Source organism: Lactuca saligna, chromosome 2, assembly GCF_052625555.1.
Source record: "Lactuca saligna cultivar CGN05327 chromosome 2, ASM5262555v1, whole genome shotgun sequence".
In the NCBI taxonomy this organism is placed as follows: Eukaryota; Viridiplantae; Streptophyta; class Magnoliopsida; order Asterales; family Asteraceae; genus Lactuca; species Lactuca saligna.
The window spans coordinates 156342049-156369901 of record NC_136418.1 but is presented as its reverse complement, the minus strand read 5'-3'; the positions used below and the strand labels follow the sequence as shown (position 1 = coordinate 156369901).

At 36.4% G+C, this 27853-nt stretch overlaps 2 protein-coding genes across 2 annotated transcripts; one reads left to right on the top strand and one right to left on the bottom strand.

Annotated features, from left to right (window-relative positions):
• The first annotated feature begins 2167 nt into the window (after positions 1–2167).
• On the top strand, positions 2168–3577 carry LYK2 (Protein kinase superfamily protein). The gene has a single exon (XM_078981051.1). It carries the CDS (start codon positions 2231–2233, stop codon positions 3512–3514), a length of 1284 nt encoding a protein of 427 aa, XP_078837177.1. The 5' UTR covers positions 2168–2230; the 3' UTR covers positions 3515–3577.
• A 250-nt stretch (positions 3578–3827) lies between these two features.
• Positions 3828–7966, bottom strand: LOC145032286 (putative inactive leucine-rich repeat receptor-like protein kinase At3g03770). The gene is made up of 7 exons (XM_078981050.1): positions 5904–7966; positions 5643–5776; positions 5126–5369; positions 4759–4970; positions 4646–4671; positions 4387–4498; positions 3828–4307 (listed from the first exon to the last, which is right to left on the bottom strand). The coding sequence occupies exons 1-7, from the start codon at positions 7273–7275 to the stop codon at positions 4083–4085; spliced, it is 2325 nt and encodes a 774-aa protein (XP_078837176.1). The 5' UTR covers positions 7276–7966; the 3' UTR covers positions 3828–4082.
• Between the last annotated feature and the right edge of the window lie 19887 nt (positions 7967–27853).

The following is a 27853-nucleotide window of genomic DNA, read 5'->3' as shown; positions in this document are numbered from 1 at the left end:
TGATTCATGCATGAAATAGTGGGCATGCATGCAGAGAATATGTAAGATATATAGACTCAGTTTTGAAAATACATAACGTTTAATTCGTTTGGAGGTTATTAAATAACATGTTGTCACAATAATTAGGTCTTGAAAGACAATACTTGTATTGGTTTATGGAAAACACCTTTTGTGGGTTGTCTAATCATTTTGCCTAAAAATCCTCTATTTAGGTTAACTACGCCGAACATTTTTCAAAATTTATAATTACATGTTATAAACTTCATTAAACCATTCACTTATCATGTTTTGTAAATATACTACATAAAGTGGTATATTTGTTGTATAGGGACGGACGCACGAATACATAGTAAGTGTTGTTCGGATGAATAGGTGTTGCCGAAAAATATGTAAAAAAAAATCGAAAAATCAAAAAAATTTCCACTGCAGACAAAAAATTTAAGGGTTGCCGGTGCCACACCGGGAAACCCTTAAAACCGCCCATGTTGTTATATTAAATAGGACAAATATAAAGATACGCAGCCTATTTTTTGTCTTTTACATTCATAATGCATAGTTAAGTAGGAGATTTAGTTGAATGTGGTGGTATACGTAATTGTCATTCAATTGATTAAACTTTAGTATAATAGGATGTCATGTTGGAAGAGATGAATAAGTATCTAATTGATAGGGGTGTAATCGAATCGAGTCGAATCAAATATTGTCAAGCTTGGAAATCAAATCGACTAAAAAACTCGAGATCGAAACTCAACTCGAGCCTAAATTTCAAACTTGGGCTTGAGCTCGATAAAGCAATCATCAATCTCGAGTTCGGCTCGGCTCGACTCAACTATTTATAAAAAATATATAACTACATTAGATTGAAATGAAAATATGATTAAGCTTGTGATCTCGACTCGACTCAGCTCAATTATGTAAAATATGAATAAAATAAAGGGTAAAAGCATAAATATAGTTATGTAAGCTCACGAGCTTCACGGGTTGAGTATTTCAAGACTCGAGCTCGACTTGATAATATACTCAAGTAGCATGAGCTCGAGCTCGAACTCGACTCAACTTGAATCGAGTCAATTTCGAGTGTTTTTCGAGTCGGTTTTAAGTATCTCACGAGTTGACTCGGATCGGCTACACCTACTAATTGACATTCAATTGATTAAATTGTGTTATGATGAAATTTAATGAACATGGATTTCGTTCATCATTGAACTCTTCATTCTTCAATGTTTATTAAATTCTTTAATGGAAAAAATAAAACTTTTTAAAATTTTAAATCTATTTTTCATTGAACTTGGTAAAGTTTAATACATTACACAAAAATTTTATTAGATTTTCTGTGGCTGGTGGGTGTGAGCAACATGTTATTATTATACCCTAAAGTTGCCATCTCACCAGCCATATCAAAATGGTGTTATAACACAAATCGGAGGAAATGAACATGTTATAACAAGTTATAACATGAAGTGGGGGTGGTGTTCTCATGTTATAACATGGTCTGAAGAGGAGAGAGAGAGATAGAGAGATAAATATATGCAACCAATGAGATGAAAGAAAGACTCGTGTTACAATATGTTATCACGATAACATCTCTTAACATAATACCATATAACATGAGAGGGGGGCGGTGTTCCTCATGTTATGACGCCGTTATTTGATGTCACATAGGCATAACGTCTCTCTCCCATTGCCAACTGCCCCACTCTGTGCACTCTAAAGAATAAAATGATGATCTCTCATATAGAGATTGCAAGGTATTTTGGTAAGATAAAAAATGTTGTTTACTTATAACTTCCTCTTTTACTAATGACCTCTACATTGCACCATAACATGTTGGTCTTTGACCTATATTTGAGTATGAGAGCTCGAGTCGGAGTTGTGTTTATTTTGTTAAAGTCTGGAAAAATATGGTTTTATGATGACTATACTATCTCAAAATACCCTACTTTTTGCAAAGTTTTATTAATTAACCCTATTTTCCTAGGGAAAAAAAAATCTACATGTGTTCTCTGTCGTCCTGGGCAAATTGACATGTTCATCGAGTCAGCTTTTTCAAAATTATGATCCCTTTTTTTGGCCTTCTTGGGATTATCGTTAAACGATGGTATTTAACATGGTTTCTTTTTCAAAAGACCAGATCTATATTTTGTTCATTTGTTGGGTATGTGACTGAACTGTGGATTTCTTTATATGACCTATAATATTAATACTTGTATACAGTAATCATAGTCGAAAAATGTGGGAACCTCAAGTTTATATCCCCGTAATTGTTGTTGCAATATTCACTGTATGTGTAGCCATTGCAGCATTCACCATTTACATGATCCTACGGAGGAAGAAGACAAAGCTGCATCATGGTTCTTTATGCAACAAGAGCGTTGATTTGGAGCTTCAACAGTTGAATTTAAGTATACGCACGGTTAGCGAAAACAAAGTCTCGTTTGAATCTTCTTCACAGAAGGTGGTGGTGGTGATGGAAAGCTTCACGGTGGAGGAGCTAACTGCAGCCACCGCAGACTTCTGCTCCAGCAACCTCATCAAGGGTAGCGTGTATCACGGCCGCCTGAACGGCAAGAACTTGGCGATCAAGCGCACAGATCATTTCACCATCACCAAGATCAACTTGGAGCTCCTTCACGATGCAACACATTTCCATCCCAATCTGATCAGGCTGTTGGGGAGTTGTACAGGCGATGAAGAAAGCGGCGGTGTGGTGGCCGGAGGTGGGTTTTTGGTGTTTGAGTATGCGAAAAACGGGTCTTTAAAAGACTGGATTCATGGTGGATTAGCAATAAAGAGCCATTTCATTGCTTCATGCTACTGTTTCTTGACATGGAACCAGAGGCTAAGAATCTGTTTGGATATCGCCACCGCGTTACAGTACATGCATCAGATAATGAATCCAAGTTACGTTCATAAAGACATCAAGAGTCGGAATATCTTTCTAGATGAAGACTTCAACGCCAAAATTGGGAATTTTGGCATGGAAGAATGCATTAAAAACGATCACTTTCCCGAAGAAGTAGAATCTTCTTCATCTTCTTCGTGGGATAGAGGGTACATCGCACCTGAACTTTTAGGTTCAAGTGCAATCGATCCGACTCCGAGCACTGATATCTACGCTTTTGGGGTGGTTTTACTTGAGATTTTATCAGGAAAACCACCAGTCAGCAGCAATAAATCTGAGAACGAAGAAGAAGGGAGTGTTACTGTTTTGCTATCTGAGAAAATCAAGTTTATATTACGATCAAGTACTATTGGTTCTTCTGCGGAACTGAATGAATTTATGGATAACATGTTGGGGGAGAAGTATTCGTTTGATGCAGCGATTACGTTAGTGAATCTTGCTAGAGCGTGTGTAGAGGATGATCCGATGTTGAGGCCCAATGCCGGAGAAATCGTGCAGAAGTTGTCTAAACTTGTGGCGGAGTTCTTACCAGAATTAGGGGAGGAAGAAGAGCAAATCGCCATCAGTGAAAGCTCTTGTAAACCTCTTGTTATCAAGAACATTAGCGATTAACAAATAATCAGCTCCTTCACCTTTTCAATAACCAATATGTAAATAATCAGCTCGTTAATACTTAATAGTACTTACTACTTAGTTATATATTTCTATTACACATATAACATATGTGCAATCATATTTGATAGGTATATCTTTAATAACTCACTTTATATGTCAAGGGTTCATTCGGTTTTTTAGACCGGATAGTCTGGCTTTTTCTTTGTAATTACATTAACGGATGTTTGTAAGAGTTATAATTCTTGTAGTTGCATTTGTTTTCACAATTAAAAAGTTTATAATGCTTGATATTTTATAAACTATAAAGTAATAAATCATAGCAAGTTAATAATGTATTCTTTGACCAGTCTATTGACCAAACCGGATTTTTTTGATCCATCAGTGTTCATTCTTCACTTGTCCTTATTGCTAAGCATACCAAAGAATTAGTAGACAACTTGGAATTTACAGATTTGATACAAGAATCTTATACAGAGAGACTCAAAGTTGTATTAAACATCTAATTATTAGCCTAAAATATGAATGAATCTTGAATTCAAGTTGTATCTACTGCTGCTAAGTGTCATTAAAGTGCACCCTCTGATTTCTGTTCATAATCAGCAGTGGTCTGTACTTGAGCTGCATACTGCAAGTTCCACAACACATCTTCAAATGAAGGCCGGTTTTCTGGTTCTATTGATATGCATTTATTAGTGATTGATATCACAATTGATAACGATTCTTGTGAGCATGTTGTTAACACCACTGGATCCACAATTCTTTGCCTACCATCTTGGCTTCCAAACGATTTCTGTTGCATAACACAAGAAAAAAGATTCAACTTTATAAATCTTGTTCAAGAAAATCTTAAAAAATGAGATATCACAAACCATTTCATTCAGCAGAAATGTTTCGCCTTTTCCTGTCACAATTGGCCCCACAAGTGCTTCGAGCAAAATGAACCCAAAATCATATACGTCATCTGCCAACTTCTTCATATGCCTGAAACATTTGAGTTAAGAAATTATTCCTTTTGTTACATTGGATAAGATTGGATGGGATGAGAAGGGCATTCACGTCTTTTGTCCCATTGACAAATGAGTATCCTATCAAATGTTTATCAAGAATTAATATTATAGGGTTTGTTACCATGATTTTGGAGCGTCTCCCTTTGCCTACATCACAATAGTTCCATGTTAGGACATAGATTTGAGTCAAAAATCAGAGAAAGAGGAAGGAAGTTTTTAAATGAAAGGAAAAACCTCAAACTGTTCTAATTCTTCTGTAATGATGGACATTCCATAGTCACTTAGTTTTGCAATACGATGTTCATCAAGCAATATATTATTTGTTCTTAATCGATTGCTAGAAGAAGCAGGAATTACACCAGTATGCAGAAAATGAACTGCCTTAGCAATCCCAATCAGAACAGCCAACCTATCAGACCATTTGAGAATCTGATGTGGAGAACACTCTGCAAATGTTGTTTAAAAAATATTTGAAAACAAATTTGTAAAAGTTATGACTTAAAGGGACTGACTTTCTGTATTAAGTCGGTCTTTCTGCATTAAAGATATAACTTATCAGATCAAGTCATGTCTCAAAGAAAAATATATATATTATAATAACCTGAGAGATGAGTTCGGAAATTTCCATTTGATATATATTCATGCACTAAGAAGACTCTGCTTGAAGTGGTATCTTCTAAACCCACATCATTAATGCAATAACCCAAAAAGTTAACAAGATGGGGGTGTCTAAGCTTTGACAGCAAATCCAACCGAACTTTCAGATTTCTGATTGAATATTTTTTATATAATGAGAGAGATCGTATGACAATATAGCCTCCATTTTCCAATCTTCCCTTGTAAAGCTGCAAAAAGTAAGCTTAACATGATTCTGACTTTTGAGGTCAAACCTGATACTTTAAAGAAATGAAATGAAGCAAATTTAATCATGGATTTCATAGTGTGCTTTTTTAAAGTAAAGTATGGTATTATAAAATTAATGGAATTGTGAAGTGTTGCTTCAATTTTTGAAAAGGCAAACTAAATTTAAGTTGGAATTTTGGGTGATTTGACCTCAAAAGTCAAAACTTGGCTTTAAACATTCGATTTAAAGAAAAGCAGAAACTATTCTATGATACCTTTCCAATTGAACCTTCGCCTAGAAACATTGATGAAGAGAAATTATTTGTGGCTTCTGATAACTCTTCTATAGAAAACACACGACATGATGGTGCAACTTGTGTCCCTAACTTAGATGCTTCCGATATGATCCCTGAGAACAAAATGGTGCATTTAGCCCTTTTTTATTATTTTAAACTACAACTTATTTTCCACATACATATGGTTTATATGCTAAATCTCTATATGAAACAGAAATAAGAATAGTTAGCATAACTTACTGGCATTTGCAAGAACTTCAGAAGAAATCCCTGAAGGTAAACTTTCCTGGATAAACTTTGGCACTGTGTGCTGTAGTGTAACAATCTCTCTTTGGTTATACCTTTTATGAAAGAATAACCGAATAAAGGCAACTATAACCAAAAAGATCACCATCAAACCAATCACACCAATTGTAACCCATATGGCTGCACTACCCCAAGATTGTTTCTTCTTCACATTACCTTCTTTACAGATTGAATCTGAATGCTTCTGGTTGTTAACCCCAGACAAGCAATTCCCATTGAGCTTCACAACTCTTTTGTTGCTAGAATTTGTATCCAAACAAGGAGGAAGATTACCGGTTAACCTATTGATTGAAATATCAACAAACCCTAGATTGTCGCCACATTTTATAATGTTATGAAGGGACCCACTTAACATATTGGATCCGAGATTCAGATAACTTATGTTTGGCAAGGAGAATAGATTGGATGGTGGCGTACCCACCAAGGAATTAGATGATAGATCTAGGTGTTGCAGTCGATTAAGTTTGCCAAATTCTTCAGGGATTTGACCCTTGAATGAACTATTGCTCAAAAGAACTGTAGTAACTCCTTTGGGTAACAACGGGAGTTCAGAATCGAAATGATTGTCTCTCAAATCCAATAAATTTAAACTGGATAAGGGGGTCAAATCGGGTAATTTACCGTTGAGGTTGTTGTGAGAAAGAGCAATTCCAGTGAGAGATGCGATTTTGCAAATTGAAGAAGGGAACTGACCGTTGAATTTGTTGTTTCTCAGGCTCAGAATGGTGAGGTTTGATAATGAATCGAACCAATTGGGGATGGATTCATTGAAGAAATTTCCATCTAATGTCAAAGTACGAAGCTTTACGAGCTTTGAAATCTCATTTGGAATAGAACCGAATATGAAATTTGAGCTCATGTCTAGAAGTTCGAGAGAGGAAAGCCGATGGATTTTTTCAGGAAGTGGGCCCCAAATTCCTAACGACACTAAGCTAAGCACCCTTAAGGTATTCAATCTTGCTAATGTGACTACTAATGAATCAATGGAGAAAGTTTCAGATAAAGTTTGATTTTGAACTGCATACCCATGAAAATCACTAACCTTTTTAAGCTTGTCTCCCATGATTTTGAGCTCAGAGATTGAATTACCTTCACATTTGATGCTCACTTGTGGGTTTGAAACCAAATTACAAAAATCACCATTGTAATTTTCCCAATTGCTTAATTGCAGTGGGTACTCCAAATGTTTTCTGAGTTGGAGAAGAATCTGAGTTTGAGTTGATTGTAATTGATGGGTGCTTGAGATAAAGAAACCCCATGAAAGAAACAGCATGAAGAACACCAAATTTGAGCAGTAGCACCCCATCTGGTAACGAAATTTGACTCCAAAAGTTTGTTTAATGAAACCCTAAAACTATCTCCTTGAATTGAACATGAAACCAATGGATCCCCATTCAAGATTCTCAACAATAGAGCAAATTAGCATAAAAAAATGAGATAAAGACAAGGCATGAGATTAAAGTTTCCAACTTTATCATTCAAAACTACTTAAAAGGAAATAGTCAGAGCATTAAAAGCATGAATCTGAGATAAATCATTATAAAATATAGCAACCAAATCAACATCCAACTGGGTGATAGAGATTTGTGTAATGAATGCTTGGATTGAATCGAGATAAAAAGAAAGATAAAGTTAGTTAAAAAAAAAGAATGTTTGGGGAAGCTGGTTTTAGAGGGGAAGTTAAAGGGAAGAGTACAAAGGAGACAACCAAAGACGGTAGGGTTTGGTTGTGGGCAATTAAGGCACCGTGTTTTATGTAAAATGGGATCGTGAGTGTCGTAAATAAAAGGCAGAAAAGAAAGGAAGGAAGGAGGTGCAAATAATGGAGGGTGGTTGGAAGCACCGAAGAAGACACTGGTGAAGCATTTAATGGAAAGCTTCTGCCATTGTTGAAGGGAAGGAGAAGACCAAGATCAAGAAGAAGAAGAAGAAGAATTGGACTGTGTAGAGATTGTAGGGTAATGCTCAATCAACATAAAATTGATGGGGTCGGTTGTAGGGTAATGTTTTCAGAGTTTGGGAAAAGACAAATGGGAAATGGTTATATTAGGGTGCTAATTGACTACATGACAAAGATAAAAGGATAGCTGGCAAAAAGTAGACTCCCTTTGCAGTGGGACTCCCATATGACAATATCATGTTATCATTAACTTAATCATCCATAAAACATCTAAAATATGGGTTATTCACCAAATTATACCAAATTAGGTGAATAATCGCGCGTCTCGCAGAAACATTTATATAGTTGAAGTCTTTATAAATATATATTTTTTTAAATATAACAATAATGTTATTGTTAAATTTGATATAATAATTTGTATACTAAATTGATATAATATATAGATTATTTTGAACTATATGATAATATATAAATCTATTATAACTGCATAATCTCAATCGTTTGAATGACTTCTATCAGCAAGTTACGCATGAATAAATTTAAATATAATATTTGGTTTAATATTATTTATAGTTGTTGTTATTAATAAATAATTTTTAAAATTTATTTGCTTAATTTTTTTTAATTTCTATCATTATAACTTGTTAAAATATCAAACATTTTTTTATTTTAAAGATAACAATATAATTATTTATATAGAATAATTTTAACTATTTTTATTGTAAATTATTTTAAGCTACTTATTTGAAATTTTTTTCACGATTATATAAATATCTTTAGAAAATATTTTAGTTAAATTGATATTACAATTTAGTTTTTGCATTTATCATTTTTAACTATTTACAAAATATTTTTTGGTTTTTTAAGTGGAACTGAAATTTATATTTAAATTGATACTGTAATTTTATATTTAAGTTAACAATTTAAGTATTTTGTTCAAACTGTTCAAAAGTTGTAGTTTTAAACTGATAATAGTTTACATATAACAACATTTTAAATCTATTAAGTTAAGTATAATATGTTAAAACTTAAAAACATAAGTTTATAAATATAAGTAAAGATATTATTTTAAAATTGAAATTTAGTTTATTTATGATTACACTTTAGGTTTGATATTTATTTAATTTTAATAACCAACTTATAATCATTATTAGAAAGACACTACAATTTATCATTTCTAACTATTTACAAAATATTTTTTGGGTTTTTAAGTTAAACTAAAATTTATATTTAAGTTGACCCTATAATATTATATTTAAATTAATAATGTAAGTATATTATACAAATTGTTCTAAAATTGTATCTTTAAAATGATAATGGTTTTCATCCATCAATATATTAAAACTAATTAATTAACTATAATATGTTAAAACTTAAAAAAAAAACATAAATTTATAAGTAGAAGTAAATATATTATTTTAATACTAAAATTTAATTTATATATGATTACACTTTAGGTTTGATATTTATTTAACCTTATTAACCAACTTATATTTATTATTAGAAAAAATTGAAAACTCAAGGAAGTTTCAAATAAATGTGGGGAAAGGAAAAATGCATGTGAGTTTCAAATAAATGTGGTAAAAGGAAAAATGCATCATTTATAAGTAGAAGTAAATATATTATTTTAATAAAAAACATAATTTTATAAGTAGAAGTAAAGATATTATTTTAATATTGAAATTTAGTTTATATATGATTACACTTTAGGTTTGATATTTATTTAACCTAATTACCAAATTATAATAATTATTATAAAGAAATTTAAAAGTCATGAGAGTTTCAAATGAATGTGGTGAAAGGAAAAAAGAATGGGGGTTTCAAATGCATGAGATTTAAGAAAAAATGTTAGCTTTATAAGTATGTATGATAATTGTTAGGTTTAGGAGAAAGCACTTTTGAAATCGATGAATAATCTTGATTTTTTTTTGAAAGATTGTGTGATATTTTTTGAATTTGATATGTTGATTTTATGTGTAAATTACATAAAATCCATATTATAAAAATAATTTTTTAAAATATAATATCAAATCGAGTCATTAATATGATACTAAGGTCCGAGGGAGTGGCATCTCCACCCCTCTCGCCTCTATACTCGCCAAGAGTGTCAGCTCCACTCCCATTAAAATGTTAAAGCACTTCTCGCCATAAACATGACGAGAAGAGAGAAGAGAAAGAAACTTCAATGGTGAGTTTTTATTGGCTAAAATCTTTTTCTTTTTTCTTTTTTAATATTTTTTTTCAATATAAAACCAATTAAACTAATGCATCACCACTTCCTACCTTTTGTAATTTGGATGCTACAGCTTTTTTTCATCTTATGTGGCTTCAAAAAATTTAACATGACATCAAAAAATGATGTGGCAACATGCTAAGCATGCTATCACTCCCTTCAACCTAAGAACTAAGGTTTTATTAAATTCATATTCATCTGATTACTAAAGATTACCATCAGTATTAAATTGTGATTTTATCCCTTAAATAAAAGATGATGGCTACAAAAATAATTATTAAGAATATATTTTTAATATACATATATATATATATATATATATATATATATATATATATATATATATATATATATATATTAAAATAAATGTTTTTATAATATTTTGTTTAACGGATAGTATTATCTTATATTAATGTTATGGTGTTTTCTTTGTCTGACAAAGAATATCTATTATGAAAACAATTTTTGTCCTTTTAAAAATAAGTGTTTTTATAATATTTTTGTCTTGCAAATTGTATTATCTTATATTAATATTATAGTATTTTCATGACTATTCTATAAAATTTATTTTTCCATGAATTATGGGAAAATATATTGTATATTTAGTTGTTTCGTAACATCCAAATCAAAATTTAGTTTTTATTTTTCTGGCCATCTTCAAATAAACTCTTTCGGTCTATCATCTTCAAACAAAAATTTCTTTCTTTTGAAAATTCTCCACAAATGAGATATTTAGAACAATGTTATTAGTAAAAGAACATGGAAAAGGGCCAATGATGTTTACGAGTATTATTTTTATAATTTATGAATTGTTTCTTGAACTTGTAATAAGATACAATTAAAATGGGTTTAATGGATTTGATGTCAAGAAAGTTACATTTAGCAAATCATCATATTAGGTTATATGTTTTGATATATAGTAACATTGTATGTTGATTATAGTAGCAAGAATATATTGGACTGATTGCAGCATCTGGTTCTTGGTACGTAAAATTTATCTAAGTATTTGCAATTTTAGCCTTGGACTCGGCGAGTTGTAGGCCCGACTCGCCGAGTAGAGACTCGGCGAGTCCATATCCTGGACTCGGCGAGTCCTCACTGTCTGATGAAACCCTAAATTTCAAGGGTTTGCACCCTATTTAAACCAACCTTATGCGCCCCAACCTAGCCCCCTTCACCCCCAGAGCTCCCAACACCGTCCAAACCCTTATTTCTTAAGAGATTGAAGTGCTTTGGTGTGTTTCTTGAAGATTTTGAGAGAAAAGAAGAGTAGATCAAGAAGAGAAGGAGGAGGCCAGGCATTCTTATGTTATTTCAGTGATTTCCTTGAGGTATAACTCAGTTTCCCTCTGTTTTCATGCTTATATTCCTTTGTAGCTCCATTAAAGTCCTTCTTGAGCCATTTCCAAGCTTGTTTTCGAGTTAGGGTTTGTAATAAGTTGATTAACCCTTAGATCTAGGCATGATTGAGCTCCAGGAGCTCAGATCTACTGCCTTTATGGAGCCATGTTGCATGAAAGCCCTAGATCTACTCATTTAGTGCACTTTGAGTCCTAAAACCTTCATTGGTGTTTATTTACACGCAAAGTTAGAAACTTTACGTGTTAATCAGGCCCTAAGAACCCAGATCTATGTATGGCATGAGCTGGTTTCAAGCAAAATCGAGTATGTAGTATTTGCATGAGAAAGACTCGGTGAGTCGTTTATCGGAATCGGCGAGTCGAGTCGCGAGTCCCCGAGTTTTCCCCCTTTTCATACAACTCGGCGAGTTCAAGACAATCTTCTTGCCTCAAGAACAAACTTGGCGAGTTGTTCATACAACTCGGCGAGTCTCAGCATAGAATGTTCTTCGGATGAAGATGAATTCAATGAGTTGTTCATACAACTCAGCGAGTAGGATGAAGGACTATTGGACATCGGTTTAGAAGGAAAACTCGTCGAGTTAATACCTAACTCGACGAGTAGAGACGGGATTATGGTCAATCGAATGGATAGGGACTCGACGAGTTGGCGAGCCAACTTGGCGAGTCGGGTCAACTGGAAGTTGACTTTGACTTTGACTCTTGGTTTGGTTAGGGGTAAATGGTCATTTTACCCTGAGGTCGGTTAGCAGTATTTGACTGAGTGTTTGGTGGGAATTGCAGCCGGAGGATTTCCGGAGCAGCAGCAGCAGACAGACCGTTCCCACGCAGATCAGTAGCTACTACGAGGTGAGTTACCTTCCAGTAGCGATGGGTCTAAGGCCACAATGTCGGCCCACCAGTAGGAGACGTATGATAGATGATTGTCTTTGTGATATCATCTAGGTTTGCTACTACCTGATATGTTATATGCTAGCATGATATGTTGTATGTGATAGTAGAAGAGTTCGGTTGTTAGGACCGAAGGGTAGTCAGACACCCCAGATACGTCTGACAGTATGTGATGATATGTTTGCATGCTGGCTTGTTATGTTATATGCGATAGAGGTAGTAGGAGGGGACCAGTCCCCGAGTTCGGTTGATAGGACCGAAGGGTAGTTCAGGCACCCCATATATGTCTGATAATATGTTATGTTATGATATATGTGATGGGTTTTGGTCATAAGACATCCTATGTGCTCATACAAACCCTAATGCTTGGATCTAGGTTTCTCTAGTGTACATGCTTTGAATCCAAGACTATAAACCCTAATTCTAACATATAAGTAATCATATTAACATGTAATTAGGTTTAAGAACATACCTTGATTGTTATATAGCAATAACAATCACAACTCCACCTTGGATTGACTTTGGAATGCTTAGAGTCACAAGTGTCACTCCTCTAATGGCTTACAAACACCATAAGCAAGAGGATGAAGATGAGAAAGGATGGAGGCTGCCAAAAACGTGTAGAAACCCTTACAAGAAGCTTAGCCACGTTTTTGAGCCTTAAGGGGTCTTTATATAGTTGGTCTATTAGGGTTATCTAACAAGGAAACCCTAATTTGGATGCTTAAGCCCTAAGCAACTCATAGACTCCTTTAATTAAGCCCATGGACGATTTCCTTATGGGTTTCCCATTAGAATTCGTCCATCCCTTAATACAAGGCAATCCATGGCCCAAATTGCAATTATCTTATAATTACAATTCCAGTCCCTTAAGTTTAATTAATCTCTTTTAGTCACAAAACTAATTACCAATTAATTATTGACTAATATTAATTAAACAATATGATTTCTCCTTTAATATATTATTCCCATAATATATTAATAAATCATATTTAATCCTTACTCTCCATAATTCATCCTATCAAGTTGCTTTGGTGAAGGCAACCCAAAAGGACCATGCACCATCGGGTCAAGTACATACCAAAATAGTTATGGACTTAGACACTAATCCAACAGTCTCCCACTTGGATAAGTCTAACAACTATTCTGCATATGACTTCAGATCCTGATCTGCAATCGTAGCTTTCCAAAGCCGCTGTCAACTCTGATCATATCAGATACGCGTGTCCTTAGATAAGGGATCATATATTCCTCCATTCTAGATATCGTATGAGATATGATTTCTAATCATTCTCTTTGTACTACTTCTCGATTTCTGATTTATGACGACAGACTAATTGAACAAATCAAATTAGCCCTAGCCCGGCCGAGCATTTACGTATGTCATCACTAAGCCATCGAAGGGCCCAAAGATATCGCTTTTATCCTACTTTGGATAAAAGGAACGGATAAACTTTGATACAATGCTCGCTTGCACTCACTCACCGAATTACATACAACAATATGTTTTATAACACCAAGTTACTGGTGCGTTTACATATTATCAATGTGCAACCGATTCGCAAGATACAACTCACACATCTCGGTTTCAAGAATATAAAATGTTATTGTCTCACTAATCACTCGTAATACAATTCATGGAGTGATCCAAGTGAGCGTGGGTTTAATCCAATGCTCAAATCATATTCATAAGCACTCATGAACGTTGCAGCAAACATTTGCTTATGTCTAATACTCTTCTAGACAATCCACACACCAATTCACGACAGTCTTCATTCATATCTACTTCCAACATATGAATGACTGTGGCCCGTTCGAATAATTCGATTATTCTTAATAAACTCAATTATTCTGGAAGTCAAAACATGCAAGGTGAAACACAAGAATAATACTAATCCCATATGGCCTCAAATCTTTGAGTATAAACAAAACACGTTTTATTTATCACCATATCGATTACTCATTATTTGTCGTTTCGGGTAATCAACTTTTTACTTGAATTATTACACTTGTCCCATGCTCCTAGCATGCACACAATGTTTACCTATGGTTCTTACTTTTGTGAAATAGACAAATTGAACACATTTCCAATCATTCTCATTTTACAACTCCAAATCCATTTTCTTAAGTGTAAGAATATCAAATTCTCGCTACTTATAGAATATGCTAGATTCTAACACTTTATGCAACGATCCTTTTGTAATGTCACTGCACCAAGGTCACAAAGACTATTGCCAACGATATTACAAAGTCCTCTATCGGAGATTGTTACAAGACAATTCCTTAGATACGATGTCTCTCACTCAAAGTACATTCCTTTGAACATCCTTTTGCATAAAGGTTTCTAATCTAGACATAGATTTTCAATATTTACTTCCCAATATGGACACGCTTCCATATTTTCCATATGACAACTAATTTCTTAATAGAATCTTATCTATTCGTAATGATGTCGATATTGTCCATCCAATATGGAAACATTTCCATAATTTCCAATACTATACTTCCAACTACTCACAAGCGACCAATCCTCATCGAACTTTGGATTGTCCTTTGATAGTTGTTTAATTATTTTAGTCAAAACCGATTCTAGTCCCTTTTCCCTCTAAATGCGCTAGACATTTGGAAAATTTTAGAATGGTAAAACATTAAATCATTTGCAATCGATTCTATACTCGAAGCGTATGGGACATGATGCATAGTGTTTTATTTGCTATGTTCTCAAAATTCGAATTGTGAAGAGGAATGCCGTAATCATAATCGAAATTTTAAGAACACACTATGTACCCTTGACTAAATTTATTAACATTCCACAACCTAATCCTTTAGATTTGAAATGAAGCATAATATTCTCTCCCTTAATTATAGCAAAACAACTTTTCAACTCTTATAACTTTGCAAAGTATGACTCTTGTTTTCTATAATTAATATTTCCAACTATGCAATACATGCCTTAATAATCATACAATCATAACATTTATGCTCCCACTATCATGATGATTATTATAAAACATAACACTTATGCTCCCACTAGCTTCGACATGTATTCATAAACATCTTAACTTTCAGAAAAACAATACTTATTGAATTTCTTAAGTTCATGTTTCTAATACTTAGTGCTTTGATATTCTTTTATCAAGGCTTCTTGAACTTGTACACCTTTGCCTTTGATAGTTGATATGTGTGTCTAAACAATTAAGACTAATTGCCAAACTTCACAATTCAAATTATGGAAAGGGATACCGTAACCATGATTGAATTCGAGAATGCAATTTTACAATCACTATCTTTTAAAATCTTTCTTAGTGAAAGCATTTCCTCACAGTCATTTTCATGAAGGAGGAAATCTTATGACACTTAGATTTAAACGGTGTATGTGTTCCTATCCATGTGAATTTGTTAAAACTAAAGTTTACGACAAATTCAAACTCATATGGATCGAACTTCCTTAATCTTGATTTCTTGCCTTATGGTAGCACAGCTGCCCACCACGTCTTCCAAGTAGTTAAGCAGCTCACTTTTTCCTATCAATGTACTTTCCATTGATCAAGGTCCTTGCCTTTTATGCATTCAAATGAGAACTCATAGGACTCACATGCATAATTAACTCGATTGGATTGGCACAGAAACAAAATAATGTCTTCACGATAGGTTGTAAACCTCAACTCGTGTGCTAGTGATGATCAATAAGGTTTATTTGATTTGTTCTTGAAACCTTTCAAGACCATTAAGACTCCCACTGACTCCTTGACATATAAGATTCTCTTGTCAATAAACATTTGTTGACAACCAAATATTCAAGAGTTAGTGTAGCTTTTATCAAAACATTTCATAAATTGGTCTTAGTTGGTCTCTGTCTTATCCACGACATCACAACTTTCCACAATTGATGAATGTTATAAACCTTCTTAATACTATTCACTCAATGTCACAATCTTGACTTTAAGACTTGTTTTGGAACGAAGTATGATTGACTTCTTGATTTGACCATTTCTTCAATCTTTGATTCCTCTTCTTGGACATACAATCGTACCAAGACTCACTTAGAGGATCAATTGAGATATGGTTCTTAATCATTAAGACCTATCATAAAGCATAAAAGCTACTCTCCCTTCTTCTTAGAATGGAGAAACTCTTATCTTTCTGCCTACTTGATTCTTCTTATTCGTTTTGCTATTGATCTAAACCCTTTAATCAATTCAAAATTACACTTAATCTTGTAAGTGTAATCATATTTACTAAGCCTTTAGCAAATCATGACGAATATCTTTGTTACTCTTATGGTAAACTCGATCAACACACAACTTTGTGTACTCGATCTCCTAGTCCTTTCACTTGACACTTTGTCAATGAGTTAGTCTAATTTCCAAATACGTAATTTCTCATTCATCGTGCAACCAAGTTGCATGATTCCAAGTTTCGATCCAATTGAAACTTGGGCGATGAGAAACTCTCCCTATTTGGTAAATTCTTGACACTTCCATAAATAACATAACTAAGAATCATATCCATTCGTTGTAGAAATATGCAAACATCAATTTCATAACAATTTCATTGCAAGGAAGCAAACAAATAAATAAGTCAAACAAATTTTATTTTATTTATAAAAGCAGCGGAAAAACATTTGTCCTTACAATGCAAAATCTATTGAAAACTATGTAAAAGAAAATTTCTAACAACTCTATCATAACTATCTAAGCTCAAAATCCAATCTTCAAGTCCATGCGATCAAGATCCATCTCTTGTGATTAGATTCATCTTGCTCTCTTATCAAGCTTCCTTTCTTTTCACCGATCCTTCAAAACATTCAAATGCAATCTTATCACATCATGTTATAAGAATCAATGAATAGGAACTTAATGGAGTTAGATAGTGGATTCTTACCTAAAGCGTAGTCATACTTTTGACTCTCCCATCTCTTATATCTCTTAGGTAAATAGGGCAACTTCATCTCCAATGCCCCTTCTCTTGGCAATAAAAGCAAATTGACTCTTTTGGAACAACACATGGAACTACTTCAGACATCGCCTTTCTCTATGATCAAACTTTTCGATCATTGCATGTTTTTCATTGCCATTGTCTATATCCATAGAGGTCTTGAAGGCAGATTCACCAATCAACTTTGCTTTTCTATTGCGCCAAACCATTGTTGGTTCAGCAGCAATAAGCATGTAGGTGAGATCTATAAGGGTCACGTCATGGTCTATCATATAGTACTCTCTTGCGAACTCACTACATGAGTTAGGAAGTGACTGAAGAACCCAATCAACAGCCATTTCCTCACAGACAACGGATCCCAACAGTGTGACTTCATCCCTAGGACGTGTGCACACACCGACTTTCCTTCTTTATGTTCACTTTCCAAAAGGGCTTGAGTGATCTTGAACTTTTCAAGCCTTTCAACTTGTGGGTTAGGGAGAATAATTGGAGGAGGAGGAGGAAGTGAAGCATGATTTCTTGTTCCTCGATCGAATCGTGGAATATCATCTTCATGTGGAATGCTTGTTCCACGGGATTTGAGAAGACCATAGTTGTCGAACTTTGACATCGGGAGAAAAACGAATTCAAGTTAGTTGATTGATTGAGTCCTTGGTAAATCACCCAAATGAAATTCCAAGGCTAGGACCCAACACAATATCCTGCAACTCGGGAGAGGGATGCCGTAACCCAAATTGCAGAACATTTGAAGGTAAGTGAATGACGATTCACTAGTTTCCACCATGAAAAAATGAAAAAGAAACTTAAGTTTTAAATCTATGAAAACTCCTAGATCCTTTGAGATTCATTGAACATTTCAATGGCATGTTTAAATCTCGATATGCCCCTCTTGTTTGTGACTGGGATGCCGAGGATCACAAAGCGGGTGTGAATAACCATGCAAACTACATGGTGCCCTCACATGTTACAATCACCTATTCGATGTGCCGGTAAACCACACACGCTCCACCGAACTATGACAAACATTGAGTCACCCTTTGCTACCTTTTCTTAGAACCATTTAGTGTGCCGGTAAACCACACACGCTCCACTAACATCTTCGCAAGGGCACAAAGTGTAATTTCATGGAATTGCATCAATTCACTTTGCCTAAGTAACTAAGATTGGGAATTTTTTTAAAAAAATTTAGTTACTTGGTATTTCATTATACTTATAATGGAAGGTTTTGTCCTATCCTACCCGTTCGGCTAACGACCCTCCACTAGTCAAGAGTGCGGTGGGTAAGAGTGGATACCCATTCAATCGCCATTTTATAGGCAATTTCCTTAAACACCCCTTATAGACCAGCTTCGTGAATGAGGCCTACTAACGGTAAGACTGACTTTTACTCATACATATATATAATGTTAGACTTTTAATGTTATATATAGTATAGAGTGTATTTTATACTTTTAAAATACTATATGGTTAACTTTAACAATTACACTTTTAATTCAATTAAAAGGTTAACCTAAACTTTTATGGATTTATTAAATCTCTTTTAATTATACACCTTAATTAATTAATAAAACCATAAGGGTGTGATTTGAACTTTTTCAAAACGATACAAGAGTTTTAGAATTTAACATGTCTAATTAACCTTTTAATCAACCTTTAAATTCCAAAACTCGAGGGCAAGTTTTGAAACATTTCAAACCATAAGGGTTTAGAATTTAAATATGCATCAAAATTAAACTATTCAATCAAAATTTAAATTCCAAAACTTGAGGGCAAGTTTTGAAACCTTTTTCAAAACATTAGGGTTTTAACTATTTAAATTTCAAAACAACAAAACTTTTGCGGTTCAAATTTAAACTATAAAACCTAAAGGGATAAATTGAAACTATTTCACAAGATAATTCAAATCTAAATTACAAATAATCAAACTTTATCTAATAAAACAAGTGATTATCTAAATTTTGACAATTATCTTCTATTTAGGTAAGGATAATCACATAATAATGAAAAAATTCGGATTTTATCACAAAAACGAATTTATGGTAATTATCCAAAACCAAAACAGGAAGAAAATCGCGAAAACGAGCTGTCAGACACTTTGACTCGTCGAGTTGGGCTTGGACTCGTCGAGATCAGCTGACTCGGCGAGTTCACCAAGTGACTCGGCGAGTCAAACCTTCAAAACTCAAAAAAATCGATTTTCAGTGCTTATTACGATCAAATATGCATCAATACAATAGAAACCAATCAAGGCTCTGATACCACTGATGGGTTTTGGTCATAAGACATCCTATGTGCTCATACAAACCCTAATGCTTGGATCTAGGTTTCTCTATTGTACATGCTTTGAATCCAAGACTATAAACCCTAATTCTAACATATAAGTAATCATATTAACATGTAATTAGGTTTAAGAACATACCTTGATTGTTATATAGCAATAACAATCACAACTCCACCTTGGATTGACTTTGGAATGCTTAGAGTCACAAGTGTCACTCCTCTAATGGCTTACAAACACCATAAGCAAGAGGATGAAGATGAGAAAGGATGGAGGCTGCCAAAAACGTGTAGAAACCCTTACAAGAAGCTTAGCCACGTTTTTGAGCCTTAAGGGGTCTTTATATAGTTGGGCTATTAGGGTTATCTAACAAGGAAACCCTAATTTGGATGCTTAAGCCCTAAGCAACCCATAGACTCCTTTAATTAAGCCCATGGACGATTTCCTTATGGGTTTCCCATTAGAATTCGTCCATCCCTTAATACAAGGCAATCCATGGCCCAAATTGCAATTATCTTATAATTACAATTCCAGTCCCTTAAGTTTAACTAATCTCTTGTAGTCACAAAACTAATTACCAATTAATTATTGACTAATATTAATTAAACAATATGATTTCTCCTTTAATATATTATTCCCATAATATATTAATAAATCATATTTAATCCTTACTCTCCATAATTCATCCTATCAAGTTGCTTTGGTGAAGGCAACCTAAAAGGACCATGCACCATCGGGTCAAGTACATACCAAAATAGTTATGGACTTAGACACTAATCCAACAATATGTGATAGTAGCAGTAGGGGTGAAATAGTCCCCGAGGATCGGTTGTTAGGGCCGATGGGTAGTCAGCACCCCCATAATGGTTTGACATGGGTAGTCAGCACCCCAGAACGGCTTGACACGAGTAGGTCGGCGCCCCATAATGGTTGTACCGGGTAAGTCGGGTACCCCAGAATTGTCCGGCAGTATGTATGATATGTGATTGTATGGTATGTGGTATGATGGGGAACGCACTAAGCTTCGTGTTTACAGTTTTCAGTTTTGGTTTCAGGTACCTCTTCTTCGAAGGGGAAGGAGCTGGCGCGGTAGTGGCACGTCGCACACACGCTTTGTATTCCGCACTATGAGATCTTCCTGGGGATTTGTACTCTGACATTGTTATGTTTTTATAAATTGGTTTCCAGACACGTACATCTTTTATGAAATGATATGATCGGTGAATGTTTTATTTCTAATGTTTTGCTAAGTATGTGTTTTAAAAATGAAATTTTTGGCTCGTATTTTTGGGACGTTACAAGTTGGTATCAGAGCCCTGGTTTGAGGGATTCGGACACACCTTCGGGGGTGTCTGAACTCAAATCGAGGGATTAAAAGATTTTGAAAAAGAAGAATGTTTTCTAAAAGGTTAAGTAAAGAGTTTTAAGAAGGAACAAAGTGTGTGATGTGCGCGATCAGCCGAGCTCAAGTAAGTATTCCCCAATGTACCCATACAAGTTTATATATATTTATCAGTTCCAGTAGAACAACATGCTATAATAGGACTAAGGATCTAGGAGTGATGCCTTATGTGCTTGCTTTATGTGCTTTAGTATATGAGAATTGCATGCTAGGATTGAGTAGACAGCAGTAGGATAGCCTGTTTAGGTTATGCCTGATAGTATGAGCTTAACATTGTATGCTAGTGCAGTTTCCCATTATGAGGATGGAATTGCTTGAGTAGTCTCCTATGTCTGAATGTTGCTTGCTTTGTGCTTTGTGGGACTCTAAGTGATGGGAGTTAGCTATTAGGTGAATGCATCACGTCACATGCGAACAGGGTTGAATAATCTCAGAGTGCTAGACTTGGCCTTATTGCGCAGCTCTTGTCTGAGTGTAACCGTTGTAGGGATGAGTCTTTTACTTGAAGGATTATATAAGCCTCGCCGCATGTGATGGTATTCAGGTGATGACTAATTGGCATCACAAGGAGGCTTTCAGCAGCTGAGGACTGGAGCGGGTATAGTCAGCAGATTCCCTAGGGCAAGCCCATGATGGGAGTAGCAGAAATTATTAGCAGTAATAGTGACTTGGTGGAGTCAAGGCAGTACTTGAGGGAAGTACGGATAGATGTGGAAGGTAGTATGGGCCCGTACTACCAGAAGCAGAGGATCCGTACTCGAATCAAGGAAATCTAAGATGAAACCAGGAAACTTGTGGTAGTAGTGATTCCTCAAGATATATCAATGTTCCTAACATTTATTATGTTGTGTTTCAGAATGCTGGTATTGCGCCCTGGACCAGTAGTTGGCAGTTCAGGAGAGGGATCAGTTTTGGGATCAGGTTCCGAGCCAGTGGATGAGGGGCTACGTGACTTCATCGCGTCAAAGATCACCAGGGGCATCCTTGAGTCGACCCCCATTATCTTCGGGTCGATCAAGGAAGGGATAGTGGAGTTGATGGAGGATCGCCTCTGAGCATTCAGGAGCGACATGGCATCTGGCCAGTCGGGATCTCGCACACTGTCCTTTAAGAACTTCAGGGGACAGTGGTGAGCCAGATTTTCACGGGGCGAAGGACCCCATAGCTGCCAAGCGATGGATCACAGACATTGAGTCTGCACAGATGATTAGCTTCTGCCCTGAGGGGTCGAAGGTGAGGTTTGCAGCAGGGTGTATAGGAGATCGAGCTAGGGATTTGTGGGAGTCCGTGGGTGACTCGTTGGGAGCCTCGGCTGTCGAGGCTATGACCTGGTCGGACTTCGCGACTAGGTTCAGGGCAGAGTTTGCGCCGGCTATCGAGCTTCAGCAGCTGGCCAGGGAGTTCTTGGATATGAGGTAAACGACGGAGATTGTGGCAGAGATCACCGCCAAGTTTCGGGAGAGGGCATTGTTGGTGCCCCAGTATGCGGGTGATGAGGACATGAGGAGGACCCGCTACCATGACATGCTCCGAGCTGATATTCGAGAGCATGTCAGTTTTTCAGCTTGCCCTACCTTGGACTCTATGATTGACAGGGCGAGGGAGAGAGAGATAGATCTAGAGCACATCTGTAAGAGGAAGACAGAGGAGGGACAGGCAAGAAATGCGGCAGGCCTCATGAGGGGGCATGTAGGTTGGGATCGTCGGGCTGTTATAAGTGCGGTAAGATGGGGCATTTCAGCAGGGACTGTACCGCCCCTGCACCTGTGATACAGACGTCTGAGTTGTTGTGTTTCCACTGCAACCAGAGGGGCCGCAAGAAGGCCAATTGCCCCCAGTTGACAGCATCAGCGCCGGTTAAGGCGCCAGCTCTAGCTACCCTGCGGATTACAGATGGCCGGCAGGGCAAGGCCGAGGCTCCAGTGGTGAGGAGCCGGGCGTTTCAGCTAACTACCGAGGAGGCACGTGCCGCACCCAATGTGGTGACGGGTATGATTCTTTCCCTCTATTTTATTTTTATGATGTTATGATATTGATATGTGCTCTGTGTATATGCGTTAGGACCGTTCCATGTGAACGGTATCCCTGTTCAGGTGTTATTTGACTCGGGTTCCGCCCGATCATTTGTTTCCCTTGCGCTTAGCAAGAGGTTTACTGAGTCTTCGGGCATGTTGGATTGCCCTTTAGAGGTAGAGATTGCCGATGATCGATCGGTGCAAGCATCAACAGTATTCAGGGATTGTGTTCTAAGGTTATTTGAGGAGCGCTATTTGGTGGATTTGGTTCCCATCCCATTGCGGGGGAACAAGGTAATTATAGGCATGGATTGGTTGAGCCCTAATGGGGCGGTGATAGATTGCGCACAGCAGCTAGTGCGGATCAGGACCCTAAGTGGGAGAGAGTTGATGATCCACGGCGAGAGACCACACCGTGGACCCACAGTATGTTCAGCAGCGAGAGCTAGGTGTGACATCCCCAATTTCACGGCCAGAAAAGACCAATTTGTGTATGCTTTGTTTTTAAAATCAGAGTAATCGTTTAAAGAAAACAGTTGCAGAATTTCAAGAAGGCCAATTGCCCCCAGTTGACAGCATCAGCGCCGGTTAAGGCGCCAGCTCTAGCTACCCTGCGGATTACAGATGGATGGCAGGGCAAGGTCGAGGCTCCAGTGGTGAGGAGCCAGGCGTTTCAGCTAACTACCGAGGAGGCACGTGCCGCACCCAATGTGGTGACGGGTATGATTCTTTCCCTCTATTTTATTTTTATGATGTTATGATATTGATATGTGCTCTGTGTATATGCGTTAGGATCGTTCCATGTGAACGGTATCCCTGTTCAGGTGTTATTTGACTCGGGTGCCGCCCGATCATTTGTTTCCCTTGCGCTTAGCAAGAGGTTTACTGAGTCTTCGGGCGTGTTGGATTGCCCTTTAGAGGTAGAGATTGCCGATGATCGATCGGTGCAAGCATCAACAGTATTCAGGGATTGTGTTCTAAGGTTATTTGAGGAGCGCTATTTGGTGGATTTGGTTCCCATCCCATTGCGGGGGAACAAGGTAATTATAGGCATGGATTGGTTGAGCCCTAATGGGGCGGTGATAGATTGCGCATAGCAGCTAGTGCGGATCAGGACCCTAAGTGGGAGAGAGTTGATGATCCACGGCGAGAGGCCACACCGTGGACCCACAGTATGTTCAGCAGCGAGAGCTAGGTGTGACATCCCCAATTTCACGGCCAGAAAAGACCAATTTGTTTATGCTTTGTTTTTAAAATCAGAGTAATCATTTAAAGAAAACGGTTGCAGAATTTGTTCCCAAAACAAGATATGATAAAAACTTATCAAAACATTTCTCAAAGATAATGTATTTTCATTAAATAATAAAACCTCGGGATGTCATGTTCTGATATAGACACATAAGCATAAACAGAACATACATTCATTTACTCTGGTGATTTACATCTCCTTTAATCTCTCAGTGCAAAGCAGCTTCGTATCGATACCTGTGATACAATTAAACTGAGTGGGTCAGGCTTGGGAGCCTGGTGAGCATATAGGGTTTTCAACCCACAATATTATATCATATATATTAAATCATCAAACAATCAACCCAATTACCCATCCCCGTTATCTCTATTTATTTCTTAAGTACCTTCCCTAAGGAATTATCCTAAGGGTCATCTCCTACATCGTATTTACCTCTCATCTCCTTATATCACATTTCCTTGTATGTTTGTTCATAAGGACTTTTTCTTAAGGATCATCGCATGAATACGTAGTCACAACATCGCCTGGACTAGTAAGTCATAGTAAGGGTTAGACTATCATCACATGAATACGTAGCCACAACATCACCTGGACTCGTAATTCATAGTAAGGGTTAGTCTATCATCGCATGAATACGTAGCCACAACATCGCCTGGACTCGTAATTCTTAGTAAGGGTTAGAGTATCATCACATGAATACGTAGCCACAACATCGCCTGGACTCGTAATTCATCACCTACAGGTTATGAGCCTGCTGGTGTTTCCACGGGGTCATCTATAATAGTCCGTGGTTGCCATCTATACTCTGGTAGATGACTACATCGCCAAATTTCCACATCGTCAGTCAAGGTTATGGTATCTCCTCTCATCTCACATCACCTATTTATCATCACCTATCTATCATCACCTTTCTATCATCACCTATTTCTCATCACCTAATTATCATCACCTAATTATCATAACCTATTTCTCATCACCTAATTATCATCACACATCATCTAATTCATTTACCCATGTTCTACCCAACATATTTGTAGATATAAAATACATATACATATGAACTCATTTAACACCTATATAAAACATCCATTCCACACTCATCTCAAATAAACAACAATATATAAACACATAGCACGTATTTCATAGCAATACTTTATATATATATATATATATATATATATATATATATATATATATATATATATGTTAGAAGAAAGTGATCACATACTCACACGTATAAACAACAATATATATACACATAGCACGTATTTTATAAAATACTTCATAGCTATGTGTAAGATGAAAGTGACTATACACTCACTTGATCAGAAGATGATCGGACAACACTACGGCTCTTCAAGTAGATATTCTTCGGTGAAACCGGGATCACTTCACACACCTAGTTTCTCACGGGCAGAGCTTCGGCTCGGAAACTGTTTTCTTCTCGGGATCTTCGGGCTTCGGGACTTGCTTTGGGTGCCGGGGTTGATACCGGGGCTTTAAGGGTACTTCTTTGCACGTAAATCGAGGTAATATGGGTGAGAGATGAGAGAATGAGCAATCAAACTCGGCTGGCCCTTCAAATCTATTTATAGGGCAAAATTGGCCCTTGCCATGCCGTGGCACCTTTTGCCACGTCGTGGGCTTGGTCGTCACTGCATGCATCATCTCAATTTGCATTTGGGGGACTCTCGGAGGTATCAGAAGACCTACTACGTCGTGGCACTGCTTGCCACGTTGTGGTCTCTGACACAGCTTTAGGGTTCGCGCCCTGAAATTCAGAAATTCATAACTTTCGCATACGAACTCCGTTTTCGACATTCTTTATAACGATGCGAAGGTTAGATTATTCTCTACAACTCTCGTTTAGACTCTATTGGATAATTTTGACTTTATTTTTAATATATTATAAGTATATTACTTATATATTATCTTTAGTAGGCCGGGACAGGAAAACTCCGTTTGAAATTCATAACTCCTTCATCTGAACTCCGTTTTCGTCTGTCTTTTTATCGTTGGACTACTATCAAAGACATATTCGACTCTCGTTTAGATAACTAAGGATAGATGTCTATCAACCTTAGATTCACTATTTACATCGTGCTGGGTCATGCCGGTTCTGTCGCGAAACTTCGACATGTCATAACTTCTTCGCTATAACTCGGATTTTGGCGTTCTTTATATGCACGGAAACCTTGTGACATATACTAAAACTTGGTTAAGATTAATACTTCTAAATAATCTTCCATCAAAAAGTCATTTTTGATGCTTATCGTCTCTAAATTGACTAGCGCGGATCTACGGGCGTTACAATTATCTCCCCCTTAGGATGATTACGTCCCAGAATCATCAACGAAATAGGACTTGCATAATGATTCCACATGTTATCTATTCATCCTAGGTAATAACTGTAACTTCTATGTTTCCTCGATAGAGTATTTAACTCTATGGTTTTCTTGACCGCAGACGATGCCCAATCTTGCATCTACTTATCGTACTATGTTGTACTTTCAATCATAACTTCCAAGTTACAAAATAAATCCTTATCTAGGACTCCTTCTTCTTAGGATAAGTACTTTCATTTATCTATTGTAACAAACTGATGGGTCGTGTTCTAATGACCTCTCATCATATGATGCAACGCTTAGACTCAAGTCTCTTAGAGTCAAATTCCAGAATGGAATATACCTTCTTTCATATTCTAATGTGATATAATCACGTTTCAAGATGTAGCATTTCTATCTGAAAACTTCTTTTAACAACGAGCGCGATACCAATGATCTTATTGACTTCAATCTTCTGACTTACGTCAGATGTTACATCGAACTTGGTTCTCTGAACCACATAACAAACTCCTCGTAGTCGGACTCAATTTGATATGACCACTAGGGTCGGAATAACAACCATCTTACTAGTCACTACCAAAACAAGGGTAATGACACACTTGAACAAAACGGAATCAGTTACTAGCTTCTTGGTAACCATGTGACTTTCCTTGATCCAAGTGCGAGTCTTGTGCTTCCGGTAGTATATGCATCTACAACCTTTCACACCTACTCATACTCGTCCCAAGTATTGTCCCACAGTCGACCAAGTCACCATACAAGAAAATCACAAAACAATTTAACACATATGAATGTATCTAAGTAATCATAAACAATTTCCCTAGACTCTACTAGGACTTCTTCATTGCTCAATCTTCAATCATCAACTCTACTTCCACTCGATTGGTGATGGAAATACTAGACGATGGGACAACTTCAAGAATTACCCCAACCGTTCCATCATCTTACCAATCAAAGGTGTACTTCATACGTACCGTACTCCTCTAAACGTTCCGTTATTTTATCAGACATAAAATAAAGGCAAGATACCACTCTTACGATATCTTTCGATAGGTGTCATTCACTATCATAAGCCTTTCATTTCCTCCATCTACTCAATTCTCTACGAGTCTTCACCACAACATTTTGTACATCCAAGCAGACATTTTGTACATCTCATTATGAGTTCGTGGTGATGCCGTTTGGGCTCACCAATGCTCCTGTCGCGTTCATGGACCTCATGAACCGTGTGTGTAGACTGATGCTGGATCGGCCTGTGATAGTTTTCATTGA